This window comes from Rhipicephalus sanguineus, chromosome 3 (assembly GCF_013339695.2).
Source record: "Rhipicephalus sanguineus isolate Rsan-2018 chromosome 3, BIME_Rsan_1.4, whole genome shotgun sequence".
NCBI lineage: Eukaryota > Metazoa > Arthropoda > Arachnida > Ixodida > Ixodidae > Rhipicephalus > Rhipicephalus sanguineus.
The window spans coordinates 114,850,379-114,866,220 of NC_051178.1; the positions used below are offsets into that span (position 1 = coordinate 114,850,379).

The window sequence follows — 15,842 nt, forward strand, 5'->3', positions numbered from 1 at the left end:
ACGGCATCAATAAGAAGACTTCAGCCGTCGTCTTCCAACAAGACCGGTGGATTTTTCCCTTAACAGCCCGAGGATAGGCTCTCGGCTACGTGCATCTGAGCACGCACTGCACTGCGGCACGTAGCTTGTGTGCGCGTACGTGTGCTGACCGCATGTCTGCATGGACGCTGCGAATCGAGCCTTCCGCCTTGTGTAGTCTGTGGGAACTTCCCGCACGCGCATTATATATTCATGTAGCTTCCTCTTTTTTTCGTCGCTCGCGAGCTGTTCCTAAGCTCTGAAGAGCGTGCTCAAGGCGGACTTCCTGTTTGCGTACTGGCTTCAGCAGTATTTGTCATACCATTAGTGAGTGTATGCCGTTTCCGTTTGTGTCATCGATTGCCGACAAGTTGGCTCTGCGGTGAAGGGTTCCACCAGAGCAAACTTGGAGCGAACTACTCGTCCTCGACCCAACATATGTGTAGGTTCAATTGAGCAGAAGCATCGAGAAAGTGCTCGTTGGGTGGTGGTTGGTACAAACTGCAATCGTTTATCTGCATTGGCTCGCAGATAAATTTTATTTAAGAACAGGAATATGTGACAGTATACGTGAAAACCCATGTGCAGTAGTGGGCTTGCTGCATCTTGGCCCCGCCACCGATATCCAAGTGAAAGAAAAAAAAAACAAAAGCACAGACAAGGCATAAGTTGCGTCATAACGCTCGTGAATGCACATATTTTTGTCGTGCAAAGCCACAATGATTATTTATCTGCCAAGACACGCACTCTGCTTTCTTTATCGTCCGGTATGTCTCAATTTAAAGAGACATGCATTTTTACTTCTGTGATGATGATTTGTTGCCAAACAGCAACGAAAAACCAAGAAATTATTATTCCGTCTCTCTTTTTTTTTGTAATTTTCACAGACAGTGACGTTTTGTGCTGACAGTGTTAACACACAGTTTTAGGTGTGTTGACAGTCGTGTAAACACTGCACTGGCCAAACGATGTGTCAACACACTGTATTAAGTGTGCTGGCCAGTGCACTGTTTGGCAAGTGCACTGTTTTTCGCAGATGGTTGGAAATTGGTACACCGCTGCTCCAGCAGTGGAGCCCACGCGCGCACTGTTCTGAGAATGTGGTGCTTATTTCGATTATTTATACATTTATTTATTTATACAGCCATGACAGTTTATGAGCTTGACTCTTACCGGAGAGTGTTTTTATTTAATTGGCAGCCATTTCGATTATCGTAATACGTTCGCGAAGATATCCGATCTCCAAAATCCCTGCAGGCGCCGCATGTTTACGCAACTCATGCAAATAGGCGTCTTCTTCGCAGACTTCATACGGAATAACCAAAAGACGTACATACGAATGCGAATCGCATGCTCCTCCGGGCTTGTATTTTTCAGGTATACATGTCTGGCAATTCACTGTGTTAAAGAGTGTTCAGGAATCTCTGTTTACATGCGGCGACGGAGTGCTGCCTGCTTGCTAAACGCGTCATTTCGCATGTCGCAAGTCGTTCAAACTTTTCCGGAGTTTCATGGTTGATCAAGTGGAGATAGGAAGCAAAGGGGGGGGCTTGAGTGATGGCATGTTGTGCAGTGGGGACAGCGCCGCACCTTTGATGCCTCATCTTTTTAGTTCACCATTTTTTACGCCTCCCCTGAGCACGGCGTGGTTATGCCGTACGTGTCTTCTGGCGTTGTAAGAAATGACGCGCTGTGGTGGACGAGTGGCGCCTTCGATCAACGCCGTCGGACGCTCGCGTGCTGGAGTTGATGACCATCACGCCGAGATACAGCTACACACGCACAAAAAAAGAATAATGATAATAATCAAATAAACAGGGCAGCGGCCCGATGATGAGGCAGCAATAAGGTGGGGATCCCGCGATCATCGCTTCCGGCATGGCCGAATTGTCGTCTCCCCCGCGGCTGCTGCTCCCAGAGGCGCGCTAACGGAGGGGGCGCCGACGGCTCGGTTGGCAACTCTGGGCGGAGTCCTCGCCCCGCTGCGTGCCTTTCATAAGTTGCCCGGACGTCTTCGCGTCCAGGTTGCACGCCGCTTCAAAAGGTTGCGCAACCTGTTTACGCGCGCTTCTTGTGATGCTGTCGGCGCGCTCTAGGTTATAGACCTCCGGCCCACGCGGATGATCGTGCGCCCGTGAACGCGTTATTATAGCGGCTTGTTCGATGCCTTATATCCACGGATGTGTATACAAGGTGTGGCACGTTTGCGGGCACGTCCTTCACCTTGATGGCGCGCGCTCCCTTTGCGGCCACGCGGCTGCATGCCGCGGCGTTCGTGACTGTATACGATGATAGCGGACACAAAGTTTAGCACCTAGCGCATACCATTGAGTTTGGTCTGTCTTTGTGTAAGTGAACTTGACGGTAGCCTGTCGAATCAGTCGAGCTAACCAGTTTCGATCCGACTACTTTTACATATGTAAATTTATATTTGAGTCGGACGAGTCAACCATGTATCAATCAGCCCCTTGCTGGCTGGTTGACTGTGAGCTCGCCTCGACGCTTGCTCGAACCGGCCCGTTAGTTTTTACACGAACCAGATGACAGTATTTCGGCCCGACTTTATCAGGGACTTCATCGCGGTCTTTATCGGAAACTTTATCAGGGTGACGTAAACGCGTGCAGTTCCAGCGCGCTACGTGGTTTATTGCTTCGATTTCCGGGGTTGTCCACTGAATCGGCCTTGCGAAGGAGTCGCTCGAGCAAAGAGCACCTTTTTCGTTAAGCAGCACCAAGCTATACTGTCGAGTTCTGGTGACACCACGAGTGTATGGACGCCCTTGAGGTCTATATAACAGAAATTTAAGTACTGAGACCTTCCCTGCGGACTGAAGAGTATCACCTCGTGCACGGGCGACCCAGTTTTTTCCTACCTTATTCTGCTTTGCGCTAGCATTATAATTTGCGCTCCGTTAAACCGGCAGCCCACGTAACACGATCAAGATAAAAGTTTCAGGTTTACTTCGAAATAGCATTTGGGTTTCAATCTCCCTTATGACCGAGGTTAGCATAAAGGACCCGTGTCTCTATACCTGTGGACCCTCTTAAATAAAGTCCGATAGTGCCGGTGTTCTCTGAGAAAGATATCCGCAGTCTTTTAGTGCTCAACGAAAGCGGCATCGCGTTTTAAATTCAACTCTGTAGCTCGCGCAGCTCTTCAAACCGTTTCTACTGTGTACAACCCCGCGCTCTTAGTCACGAACCCTAGTCGCGCGTATAAATGGTCTTCTGCGCAGTTCCACCGACATTGTGGTTATACGTGCGTAGTGCTACTGTAGTAGTACTGTTAGTGGGGGCAATATAGGTTGATGTCTCGGGCCGTTCTTGCAGCTTCCTCTGCTTCGTCGTCGTCCTCTCTGTCCCGCGGTGTAAGACAATCGAATAAATGATGCCGCGGTGGTCAGTCGTCACGGCTACCAGCGCAACGCCCGTGCAGCGCTCGCTTGCTGTTTGCATAACCCCGAGCGCCGGGACGTCGCCTGTGCGGACGTAACCGCGAGCGATTGGCACCGAGTGGTGCCCTATTGTGTATGCCGAACGCGCATATAAACCCGTTCTGCGGACGATTAGGGTTCTCGCGTATACCCCCTCCCCCCTCCCATTCCTTTCTTGTTCTCGTAATGGTCGCTGATTCCTGGTACGTAAGGTGGCGTAAAGGCGGCTATGCCTCTGTCTTGCCGTATTGAAGGGCAATAGAAATAAAATCCAGCCTTAAAGGAATGCTCTAGAGAAGAATCACTTCAACTGCAGAGTAAATCACCCTTCTAAAAAGAAAACGGGGTGGGGGAGGCAAGAACAAAAGAGGAGTGGCGACGCCGCCTTAGAATTAAGCGCTCGCATCATCTCGCACCATGACGACACTGATTCGTCAGTAAAGATGCACGGTAAAATATATTGCAATCGAGCCGTATTCTGAGACACAGAGATAGGGAAACGATACATCAAAGGGTGGGAGGTCAATTAGGACCGACTCAGGTTGGCTACCCTACACTGGGAAAGGAGGAAGTTTGAGAGAAGAGTAGAGAAAGTCCACTTGGTTGATGTCGCCGACGTAGTTCTAGTGCTGTATACTCTGTACGTCATAGCAACCAGGCTGCTATAACACTTCATAAATAGCAGCAGTGCTGTAGCTGCGATGGGCGAGACCATGTTCCGAAGCCAGTTAAGAAACAAAGATTGAAATTAAGCTTAAGACACTGTTACGTAGCCACAATCAATCCGGACCCGCCACGGGAGTCTAGTGGTTGTGATACTCGACTGCTGATCCGAAGGTCGCGGGATCGAATCTCGACCGCGGCGGCCGCATTTTCGATGGAGGCGAAAATGCTTGAGGCCCGTGTACTTAGATTTAGGTGCACGTTAAAGAACCCCAGGTGTTCGAAATTTCCGGAGCCGTCCACTACGGCGTCCCTCATAATCATATCGTGGTTTTGGGACGTTAAACCCCAGCAATTATTAACAATGCCTGACGTCACTTTGTCGAGCAGGCATCGGAGTATTGGCACGAAATTAAAAAAAAAAAGTAACATTTCTTTTGCGTCTTATTTTTTGATAACCAACCTGCAAACGCACCGTTCATGAAAATGGTAGATTAAGACTTACGGTTCATTGGTATAAGCTCGCTTAATTAACGTTTTCTTTCGGGGACCCCTTTTAATATTCCACGAGGATGCGAGCGTGCACGCAGCTCCCAGAGCCTTTGTCTTGCACTCTTCTGCTTCCTCGGGTTCTCTGCTAACAGGAAGTAATAACAAGTGCGACGTTGGCCTTGCCTTGCGTTAGCGCCTTGCGTAAACATCAGCTGGAATGGGAGCGGGAAAAATAGGCGGCGGCGACTCGAGACCGTTGCGGCTGCTTCCTTGTATGCTTCGTTGTTGTGTACAGCACACCTTGTGCTGATCCTCGTCCACATTGTAGTAATTGGAGAGTGACCACGAACAGTTCTAAACATGGACCCTAATCTCTTTTTTATTGCAATAGGACACATACATATAGACACAGCCAAGACACACAAACAACGCCCTCTTTTGGGAAAAAAAGAATAGAATGAAACCGAAACTCGAATCACGTAACATAACCCTTACACCCCTTTGGTCAAAGTGTAATATGTATGCATCATTACACCGTGGAGGCTGGGGCTCTTATTGGAAAGTAATATACCCACTGTAGAAGTTTAATATCCTGTGATGAGAACGATTTTGAGTCTGTATGGGGTTTTAAACACCCAAGAAAAACCATTAGAAGTTTAAAAATGATCTTACAGTGTAGAAATAGTACAGTGTGACATCGTAAGAATTTACTGCCGGCTCGTTTGGTATTATTTATACACAATCCTGATTAAGACATATTTTGATAATAGTTCTATCAGAAGGAAGAGGTCGGGCATGTGTCACATACGTGCGGTGCGGGAGAACAGCTGACGGTTTCAACGCTCTCTTAATTAAGGGTTATGTGTTTTGCGTGTGTGTGCTGCGGTAAATAGGACACCTTAATTGAGTGCTCGTGCTCAGTGTTTCTACAATGTATTCGCCCCCATTTGCGTGAAATTAGCTTCAGTAACCGCAGCGGCCGGAGAAAAGAGGCTGTTTCGAAGAAGTAAAATCGTGCATCGTCAGAAATGCAGGACGGAGTGTATAAGGGGGATATGCTGGGCAGTTCTTTTCCTTTCTTTCATCTCGCTCTCTCTTTTGCCGATCGTGCATGTACAAACAACGTGTTCCGCTCTGGCTAGAAAATTGCGAGTCTTTGCACGCGCTGATTGCTGCGCAGTTTTATATGTGAAAAAATAATCAGCACTTGTTATACAGATGGTTAGTTAACCAGTGAAGTTGAAACGTGCGGCCCCGGTGTTTATCACTGGATTAATCCCGAAGATTCATTAAAGTCTTTCTCAATTGTTTATTGAGTCTCTCCGGAAATCTGAACTAGTGTTTGTCGCCCGTGTGTTTCCTATACTTCATTTTTAGTGGACCTGTGGTGAGTATATTGGGGCTAGTCGAATTCTTGTGGCACATGCGCGCTATATAGGAGTTTTCGCGCACATTGGACGGACGAATTTTGGTCTCTGCATATGCGGCTTCGCTGTTAAAAAAAAAAAAAAACTATTTACGATATTTGTGAATAAGTGGAGCGAGAGTCCTCTTAGTGAGTCGACGAATCTCGGGTCCGGTGCCGTGAAGCCGGAATAGGTGCGTCTCGGTCGGCATTTCCTTTCGCACACACACGCATGAATCAGCTCAGGCGTGGCAGCTCTCCTCCCAAGCTGAGGCGACAAAGCTGGCCGTTTTGTCGCGACACATCCTGCTTAGAGATAACACTGCAGTGCGGCGTTTTCTCCGTGACGACGCTATCTATAGGCACAAGGCCGACGCTGTCATTTGAACACCTCGCTTTTAGATAAGAGGTGACCCTGTGTCACTAAAATGTGAGGGCTTATCGGCGCGCCTTCCCTGGTGACGTCACAGTCGGAGACGATGTCGGTTCGTTGCTTAGCGTTTGCGTTATGCGTGGAGGGAATCGTATACGCTTGAAATCACTGTTAGTGTCGTCCTCGTTGTTTATATATACAAAAAGAAGTTTATGAATGGACAAACGAACAGAGAGAGAGAGAGAGAGAGCAAGCTATTGAAATAAGGATAACTCTGCCGGCGTATATGTAGACTCCTACACTCTATATAAAAGGAAAAAACAGAGTGTGTGTTATTATTCTCGGTGCGTCCAGAATTGCCACGTTTGTGACTCTCTCTAAAGAGGCATATTAACTCTCTTCCGGTTCCCAAGACTCTCCGACGAGAGTATAAGGATCTCCATATAGTTCACGTGTCTCTCTAAAGATAGTCATATACGTGGCATTTCAGTACTCGAAAGAGCCAGAGGGCTCACTTTTTTCTTCAAGTGTACGTGATACGTTGCACAGGCAGATATTTACACTGACCTTCTAACCCCCACCCCACCCCACCCCTAAGTTGTACCCAAGACCTAGCGCCAGATAAAAAGATGTGTAATCTATATAGATCTCTTTATTTCTGTATATATAGATCCATATATGTTATGTGGAAACCTTCTTTTTTAATCCAGGGTCAAACAGACAGTTGATCAGTGCCATATGCTCCGTGCAAGTAAAAAAAAAAACAAAGTTCTATCCAAAATACAAGTGGTGCGCATGAGCACAGGCAGCGAGCCGCGTATTTTGAATGGAAGCATCACGGTAAAACTCGCATCTTCCTAAATTGAGTGCGGGGCTTGCTTTCTCGGTCGATCGCTTTAGGGAATACTTTTGCTCCCGCCTGAGACGTATATACAACGGTCTGCGCAGCGTGTACGCCTCAATGGAGCAGCGCGCGGGCGCCCGCTCGATGGCTTTGCCAAACCATGCATGCGAGGGGGTGTCCTCGAGAAACCGACCCATAGAAAGTGTATGGTCCCGAGGGGAAACGTTATTACATATTCTTCTTTTTTCCTCGACAAATTCAACCACTGGGGCACGCAACCGCAACTCTTCCGGGGCCACCACATGCGTTGCTGCCAACATCTTCCTATACGGAGTCATTTGTATGTGCGCAGGAAAGCCGGCACTCGAAAAAAAAAAAAAAAGAAGAGGGGGTGTGCGGGCGTTCGATGTGGCCCATAGACTATTGTTTAGCCGCAAAATTGTCTGTGCCGGAAGTCCGGGCGGAACTTCCGGCTCCGCTCGCTGCGTCCTTTTCTCGCTTCCTCCATTCCCCGGCGATTTTGCCTTGGCCTCGCGCTATTACTGCCTTTAGCCGTTCGTAATGTTTTACTTTTTGATCGCCATAACGACCGTCGTTTGACACAGTGCGACGCTAAAGACTTGCGCAGTTTCCATATATAATCGCCCTGGCGACATGCGTGCATTTACGGCGAGGGCGACGTGTTGAAAATAAGAGAAAAACTGACAGGGTCCCTGATGACGTCGTCATGATGACGTCGCAAATTTTGCCGATATGTGACATCATGATGACGTCATCAGAAGATGATTTCTTTGCATCACTTGTGTTGACGCCGCCGACGGTCAATGTTCGGGTCTAATGAGGCATCTTAAAGGGCCCCTCACCAGGTTTGACAATTTTGAGCTAACGAGCGCAATGCATACACTGGGCGTTCACGATCACGTCTGCCAAAATTTGCGACGCTACGCGCCGCGGAAATGGGTCAAATTTCAAGGTGAACGCTGCTTGCCCTTCCTCTCGCGGGCGCGCGCTTTAGAGAATGAGGGGATGACGTACGTGAGGAAATGGCCCTACGTAGACGGTAGTGCTGTGACGTCGCTCCTCTACGTAGACGACTGTGCTCTGACGTCGCCAACAGTAGCACGTGACGCTGCGATAATTATTTGACACGACATGTGTAGTTTTGTAATTTGTTGCTTGAATAGATTAATAAAACTTGAGAGAAATAATGAGACACACAAAGGGAATGTGTGCGTCTTTTTCATTTTTTTTCGTGAATTGCAGCGACATGCGAGGCTAATGTGCCTCCCTTTCCCATGCGTTCGTGTCCCCGCGGTTAGCGCATCGAGCAGACGCCAGCCCTGGAAACGAAACTAATGTTGTAGCGCGTTCGAGCACTCATTATGCTCGTTTATTCTACGGCGTACAAGGAAACGTTAATGCGGCACTGGCTCATGATATCACCACTCTCGTGCCCGTACAAATGTCTCAACTTTCATGCCCGTCCCGCAGAGACGGGCAGTACACCACAGAGAACGCCGACAAAACGCCCATGGCCGCTACATAAAAAACAAGGTAGCGGCCGTGCAACGCCGCTCGCGTGCTCCGGCTGGCTCGGGCACGTCATGCGCACGTGACCATGCATGCGCATGACGTGTTCATGCGTATGTGTCAAGTGAAGAGGGCAGGGAAGGGATTTGGCTTGCGAAGGCTACACGGGGCGAGTGGCAAGGGTTTGAAACCCGCCTCCTCGCATCATGGTTTCGCGCCGCTACAAATTATTGTTTTTCTCAGCTCGTAATGAACCGATCTGAAAAATTCTTGCGGCATACTGCTCTTCATTCGGCACACAACAACTTCCAGCGTCTAACTAAAATTTGCTATGTGGCCTGGTGAGGGGCCCTTTAAGACTTTCGCCTACACCGTGCTTTCGCCTTAAGAAGAGCAAGCCTCAGCAAGTCGCAGAGAGCTATAGGTCAACAGATATTTGATGTCACTGTGTCAGATATCCGGTATCACCTTGGCCTTTGTTGTCAAACGCTGTAGTCACGTCTCCCTTGTCGCCAGTTTTCGTTAGCGCAGTAAGTGGTGCAAACAACCGGGAATTGCCATGTGTGTCTACGCGCGTGTGCGTGTCCCCGGCAAAGGGTGTGCACTCAATCTACGCAACAGCGGACACGCATGACGTACGCGACATTCGTTCTGAACAAGTATCTGGTATTGCGTAAAGTGTGCCGTAAAGTATGTCTACAAAACCGGAACCGAAGTTTGTTTCTCATTTCTTCCCTGCATCGTTCTTTTCAGGGCAAGGTGTACGTGTACGACAAGGTGTTCAAGCCGAACGCCACGCAAGAGAAGGTCTACAATGAGGCAGCCAAGGCCATCGTCAAAGGTACGTGCGCTTTGGCCCTTTATTATTATTTTTTTTTCGTTTTTTGCGTTGCTTCGTCTATACGTTTGCGGCTTTTTTTTCTCGTCGTTTTTTTTTTTTTTTCTTGGTTGTTGCAGTTCGGCGTAACAGTTCGAGCATGTCGCTTGACCTCGCCAGCACCGGTGACAATGGAAGCGATTATGAAAAAAAAAAGTAAAAAATGGTTTTGAAACTTGTGTATGCGAGGAACGCAAACAATTGCAGAAACAACCGGAGTCGTTTCTCCAGCTGCAGCTGCTGACGATTGCTGTGTCGAAAACTGGCCGCCTCACTGGGCTATATTATTAGCTCTGTTGCTCTGAAAGGTACGCGCTTCGTAAGGTGCATGACGTTGGAAACCTTGAGAGAGAATGACTGTGCGTTTGTGTGTCCCTGTTTTGAAGGTGACGTATAGAGATCTGACGTCGAAAAAATAGGCTATACTTTTGTAGCCCTTTGAGGGAGCGCTAAGCGCTATCGAGTGCGAAGAAGGGGCTAGGACGTCAACATATTAAGGCGAAGGAAAAATTGAGCATCGATGAAACGCTAAATGCGAGAGAAGCGCGTCAGAATTACCTTTAATTACCCCGACAGCATACATGAACCGCTACTAGCCTGCGTTGCTCATCATTTGTAAAGAGTGCTGGTGTTACGCGATTAAACACCGCATAGCGTATTTAATCGCATTCAATCTGTATCTCGCGTGTACCGTACTTAATCGATAGCTTGTGGTCTGTCCACCCACAAAGCTATCCGTCCGCATCATGCAGAGTTGCTCGCATTCTTTCCCCAACATCGCGTTCTTGTTAATGCTAACGCATCGAAAAAAAAAAAAAAGTGGCACAACGAAAAGGGCATATACGAAGCGTCGGAGCGTCGGACTCGCCGCTGTCGTGTCGCCCTTCATTCAGCGATGCACGGTCGATGCGATACGACACACACCGCGGTTGATACGTGTAGGCGCGTCGTCGCTCTAGCGTTTCGAGGCCAGCCGACGCTGTTTCTTCTCGGAATCCGCTGAAAGAAGCCCCGGTCATCGCCTCTTCGTGCTGATTGCTTGAAACCCCTGCCGCGGCGTCAGTTGAAAAGCGCTTTCTTATTATTCTGCGTACCGCAGTCCTTCCTCGTATTCACAGTGGGCGCGCGGCTCGACGAGCAAAGTGTATTTTTTTTTAATGCGTTTAGTCTTTTATGCGCTTTTTAAAAGACGCGGATTCATTGTGCAACGTCAAGTTGTTCGGCCTGTCAAACACCAGACTCATACTGGCGGTGCAGTGACAGTACACGGACCGTCGATAGTGTGAGGTGGGAAAAAATGTGGTAGGCAACCGAGTCGTACGTATGCGATGGAATGAAGATAACGTTGTCTTTAAAACAGCCGACATTGCTGGTAGTATGCGAGGAAGTACGGTATAGCTATCTAAGGAACTCCTTCGCTTTAGACACGTTGATTGGGTGAGGAATTATCGCGGACATCATCATACCATACGGCAGAGAATGAACTGGATGGAAGAGGCGCAGAAGGACATTGTTCCCGAAGTTTTAAGGCGAAAGCCTTACATCTCTTATCTTTTGAAAGTCGCGTTGTGAGGTTCAGGAAATATCACATGAGCGCGTGAGCTGCGCCTTCACTTTGTCTTTTCGGCATTCGCGTGGAGGAGGGGAGAAGGTGCAGCGTAGCATATATTAGACGTGTATAGTATAGTATGTCAATGGGTGGGAAAGGAAAGTGAGTGAGGAGAGAAAGGAGGAGGGGAACGCCACCAGCTCTGCTGTTTCTTCAGTCTTCTCACCACGAGTGCGCAGCTGCCCCAATGTTGTAATTATTATTAATTCGTAATTTATTCGCCATTCGTAATTTTAATTTGTTATTAATTGGTTTGAGTCCGCTTTTAACCAGCGACACTTCTATTCGGAGTCCTTCCTGCTGTGCTCTTAATGCTCGATTTCTAGCCGACCCATACGGAGCCCGACTCCTGCACTTCGAGTAATTTGGACTGTCTGATGTATAGTTGTGAAAGCAGCGCATTTCTTTGTAGCCAAGTATGCGCCGGGAAGTGTAGCTAGCAGCGTTCTTTCTCGACCGGCAAATGAGGCAGCGCAATTACACAGCCGTCGCTTGACATACTGATGAGGTCTGTGTTTGTGCGAGTCTCGCGAGGAAGCCGGTCTTCCCTTTTACATTGGCCTTAGTTAGACGCCTGCATGCTTGAATCTTATTTTCATATTTTTTTTTTCTTGAGTTTAGCCGGCTGAAGGGCGACTAATGAAACGTCGCGCCAGCGTAATGAATATGGGACCGGGACTAATTAATCAAACCTCTCGAGGCGACATCCTGTGGAGAAGCATGGAAGAGCCTGCGCTCTTGGTCGACGTATGCTGCACTCCTTGTCGGGCGTCTCGTGTGCCTTGCAAGGCGCGTCGTGCGTTCGATTGGGCCCTCACTGAAGCATACACACACACACACACACACACACACACAAAAAAAAAAAAAAAAAGAAGTTGCGGTAAATGCGAAGCGCAGGGGAGATTGCGAGTCTCGCACGAAAATTCCACGCTGCGAGGAAGCTTGGCCCGTTATTCGGCGACGTATTAGGATGGCGTCCTGAAATTAACAGCTGTCGTAAGAACCTGTGAAGATTGAGTGGAAAACGGTGATGCATCGAGTACGAATGCTTCTCGACTCGAGCGCCCCCTTGTGCATTCCTGCTTGCTTGCTTTGTACGCACTGCGCCTCAATCATATATGCACTGCATGCCTGACAAAAATGTAGTTTGATTTTTTTTTAGGCAGTATCTTGCTGATTTTCTTCCATCACTGATAGAAACTTCATTTTTACTCTTTCTCTTGAACACTGCTCGGCGGCGATTGATTAAAAAGCTCTGGATGCCTCCCTGATTCGGGAATATGCAGTGGTGCCTTATTGAACTTGTCGGCCATGGGTAGGATGTCTGTGTGATCCGTTCTTGCAGGCTTAGCCGTCTTATAACATCGTTTCTCGAGTAGCCTTCGTTCCTGTGAGATCCACAGGTAGGCAGTGAGTGTGTGTTTCCGGTGTAGAGGGTGAACAGTTCACTGGGTCTACGGGCGTTGGACGCCAGGTCCAATTGGCGGAGGGTTGGCGTCTTTATCATACGATGAGACTTGCCTCATTTTACAATAAAATTGCTTCTCTCTTGCTCTTACTCATTTTATCGGATAATACAGAGTATGAAGACTTGCTGCTCAAGCTCTTCATATGCCTACGTCGCGAAAGGATGGCTGGGCGTCCCTGTGATGGTCACGTCGCGAAAACACGCGCTCATTTTATACGCAGCACGGCGAATGAGTCTAGCCTTGGCGACTATGTATGCTTGCTTTCCCGTCTTCATTCTGTTTCGTTCGTCTTCATTTTTCTTCGTCGTCATGTCCGTGCGAAGACGGCGAATAATTTTCTCTAGAAGCTCGTTGTACATGGTGGGCTGTGCTCTTATAGCGACTTCTTGCTCCTTGTCTCACATCCGTACAGCTGCACAGAATTACAAAGCATACAGTATAATGCGAATCGAACACAAGGTCTGCCTGCTTTCTTATGCTGGGCTTCAGTTGCGCATTTCGTGATACATCTTTGAGTGTATGCGCTGAATTCACCGACATCGTCCATCTGGGATCGACTGTTTTTGTTGTAGCCGTGGATAGCAAACGGCGTCGGACTGTCCACACACGACGACAGCGCAAGGACGCGCCACTTTACTGCGTGTTTCTTTGTAGTGTTCGATAGTTTGTTTTTTATATCAACTATAGCTCAACAACTCGCCTAATCGTATTTAAAAGTTGTGTCCGCTCGCCAGTTTATTCTCTTTGCATCGATCGTTTAAGTGTGTGGTCGGATATATAGAGGCCAGTGTCACTCGCAAGCTGGTTGCAACTAGATGATGTTAACATACTGCAACAGACCCTCCCTTGGTCAGTGAGGGGGCTTGCATGCAAGATAGTTGTTGCTTATTCTGCATCTATAATATATACGCACAATTGGAAATTTGATTTTGGCGAAATCGAGCATTAACTCTAGCGTTGCACAAAGGTGTATAGCGTCAAAATGGCGTCGTAAACCTACGCGCGTCCGTAGTTTCGCTCACAAGGTACCAAAATAGATGTCTGTTCAGCATACAAAGGCTTCTTCGCCGGGAACACCAGTCGTAATAGCGCAACAGTTGCGTGCATCCGCACTCTTCGAAGGGTTTGCTGCTGGGAACCAACCTGAGCGAGCGTTCACGTACATTTAAGAGAGCTTTCTGCGATCTGCATAAAGCGGCCTCACCGCTTGCGATATCGTCTGCTCGACAAAGGCTATATCATTTATTACGAGCGAGTTAACACGAGTGCTTAACTTCCAGACCATACCCTAAAGGTTGAGGTTTTGCTCACCTGGTCATGTTGCCATCGCCTCACCTATCGTATACATTAGTACGTCTGATGGACGCATTGCGTCACCGAGGCGTTGCGTTGATTACATATAGATGCCGCAACTAAAGCTGGGGATGCCGGCGGAACGCTCGCGCGACTCGATGACAGTGTTCGACAGGCAGGCCATTTGCTTTCGGTTGAACGAGCAACGAGCGAGCAACGGAGCCTTCTTGTAGCGCGTACTGACGTGTCCTCGATAGCAAGCGGCGGTTGGCGTGGCCGAATAGCACGCAGCAGCACGGAAGCGAATTGGGGGACGTTTGGTCACGAGTTGTGCGCCTGCTCCTGCAGGAGCGCTTGTCATTATATTGCGAAAGTGCTTTCTTTGCTGTTCTCTGCTCTGCTACCGCCGAGGAGCTATATAGGCGTAATGTGGCTGCCCTTAATTGCCCGGACACTTGACAAACGCAGTTTGGCAGCGTTGCGGGGCACGTAAGGTGTGCACTCAGCTTCAGAGCGCATTGAGCGCGCTCTGTGCTGCGAAGTGTTGGAAGATGAAGTGCGCGCGCGCGGTAGCATAGAGTCGGAAGCGAAGTGTTTTGAGATCGCGCTTTCAACAAAGGCTCTTTGTCGCCTGGATGCTGCTGTGCTCGAACTGCTGCTAAAGCGCGTGAGGTCATGCGGGCACGGTTGCGTGTGCCTGGTCGGATTTACCGAGCCAAGCTTAATTCATGTGAAGGTTTACGCCGCGGCCGTGTGCAGTGAGTGTACATTGGGGGCGTAGCCAGAATCTTTCCCGAGGGGGGAGGGGGAGGGGTTGGTCCGTTTATTCTTTATGTATGATCGTGCGTGTGTTTGTACGGGCGTGCGTATATATGCACATACACAATATACAGGTTATCTCAGGGGGCTACAAGCATAGACCGCCAGAGCTTTACGACTCAACATGCATGGAGGAACATGCTACAACGCACCGACATACATTATATTTCTTTGTATTTCTACCCCGCGTTTTGTTCATTTCTTTTTTCTTTAAGTATGCGCTTGCGTTGCATTTCATAGCGGTGACCTCGTCTCGTCTTTTTGTTTTCGTTCGTCTCGCTTTCTTCTCAGTCTGCGTGGCCGCTTGCTTTGCACGCCTTATATAGGTATATGTTCGGGCCGCGAAGACTGCAGGGATCCGCGCTGATATCATTATTTGGGTATTAGGCTGCAGGGAACGGCGGCCGTCCGCTAGCGTGGCAACGGCTGTATCGTGTCGCTCGCTTAGCGCGGAACAAAAGAGAGAGACATCAGCCGTGGGACAGCTGTTGCCGAGCGCGGAGGCGGGACGCAGCAGCCAGCGCACCGCCGCAACGTTGTTCACGCGCTGCGCTACGGGGACCCATGCGGCGCATCGCGCCAAGGTTGGGCCGCTTTCGCTTCGCCGCTGACGCAGCTAGGCGCCCTACGCTCGCTGTAGCCCTTTTTTGTAGCTCTCTGACGGCGGCGACGATGTATACGGCCACGTTGCTCGTATCGAGCGCCGCTGACCTGCTGCCCCGCGAGCCGAGGGCGGCCGTGTTCGGGGTCGCCAACAAAGAGGCATGAACGCAGCCGAGACGAGAGGTCGCGGTGGGCTCTCGGAAAGTATGCAGGAAAACGAGGCACCCTGTGGCGAGGCGGATTCGAAAGGGATTTCCTTTCTTCTTGCGAGGCGACGTCTCCGGGGTTTCGTTTTCGTTCGGGTACCGAGGAAATTATTTTTAGCGAGCGGCGAAATTTGTTACGCTCGACATACCTATCAGAGCCTGAAACAGGCGAACACCTCCTCCTTGGAGAATGTGTTCGTAAGAATG

General features: G+C 49.1%; 1 protein-coding gene across 1 annotated transcript in view; it reads left to right on the top strand.

Moving 5' to 3' along the window:
* LOC119386981 (kinesin heavy chain) overlaps positions 1 to 15,842 on the top strand; it is a 109,336-nt gene that overhangs the window by 40,947 nt on the left and 52,547 nt on the right. The window contains exon 2 of the mRNA XM_037654274.2: positions 9,513 to 9,600. Coding sequence (XP_037510202.1) covers positions 9,513 to 9,600 — 88 coding nt within the window. The remainder of the gene's footprint in view (positions 1 to 9,512; positions 9,601 to 15,842) is intronic.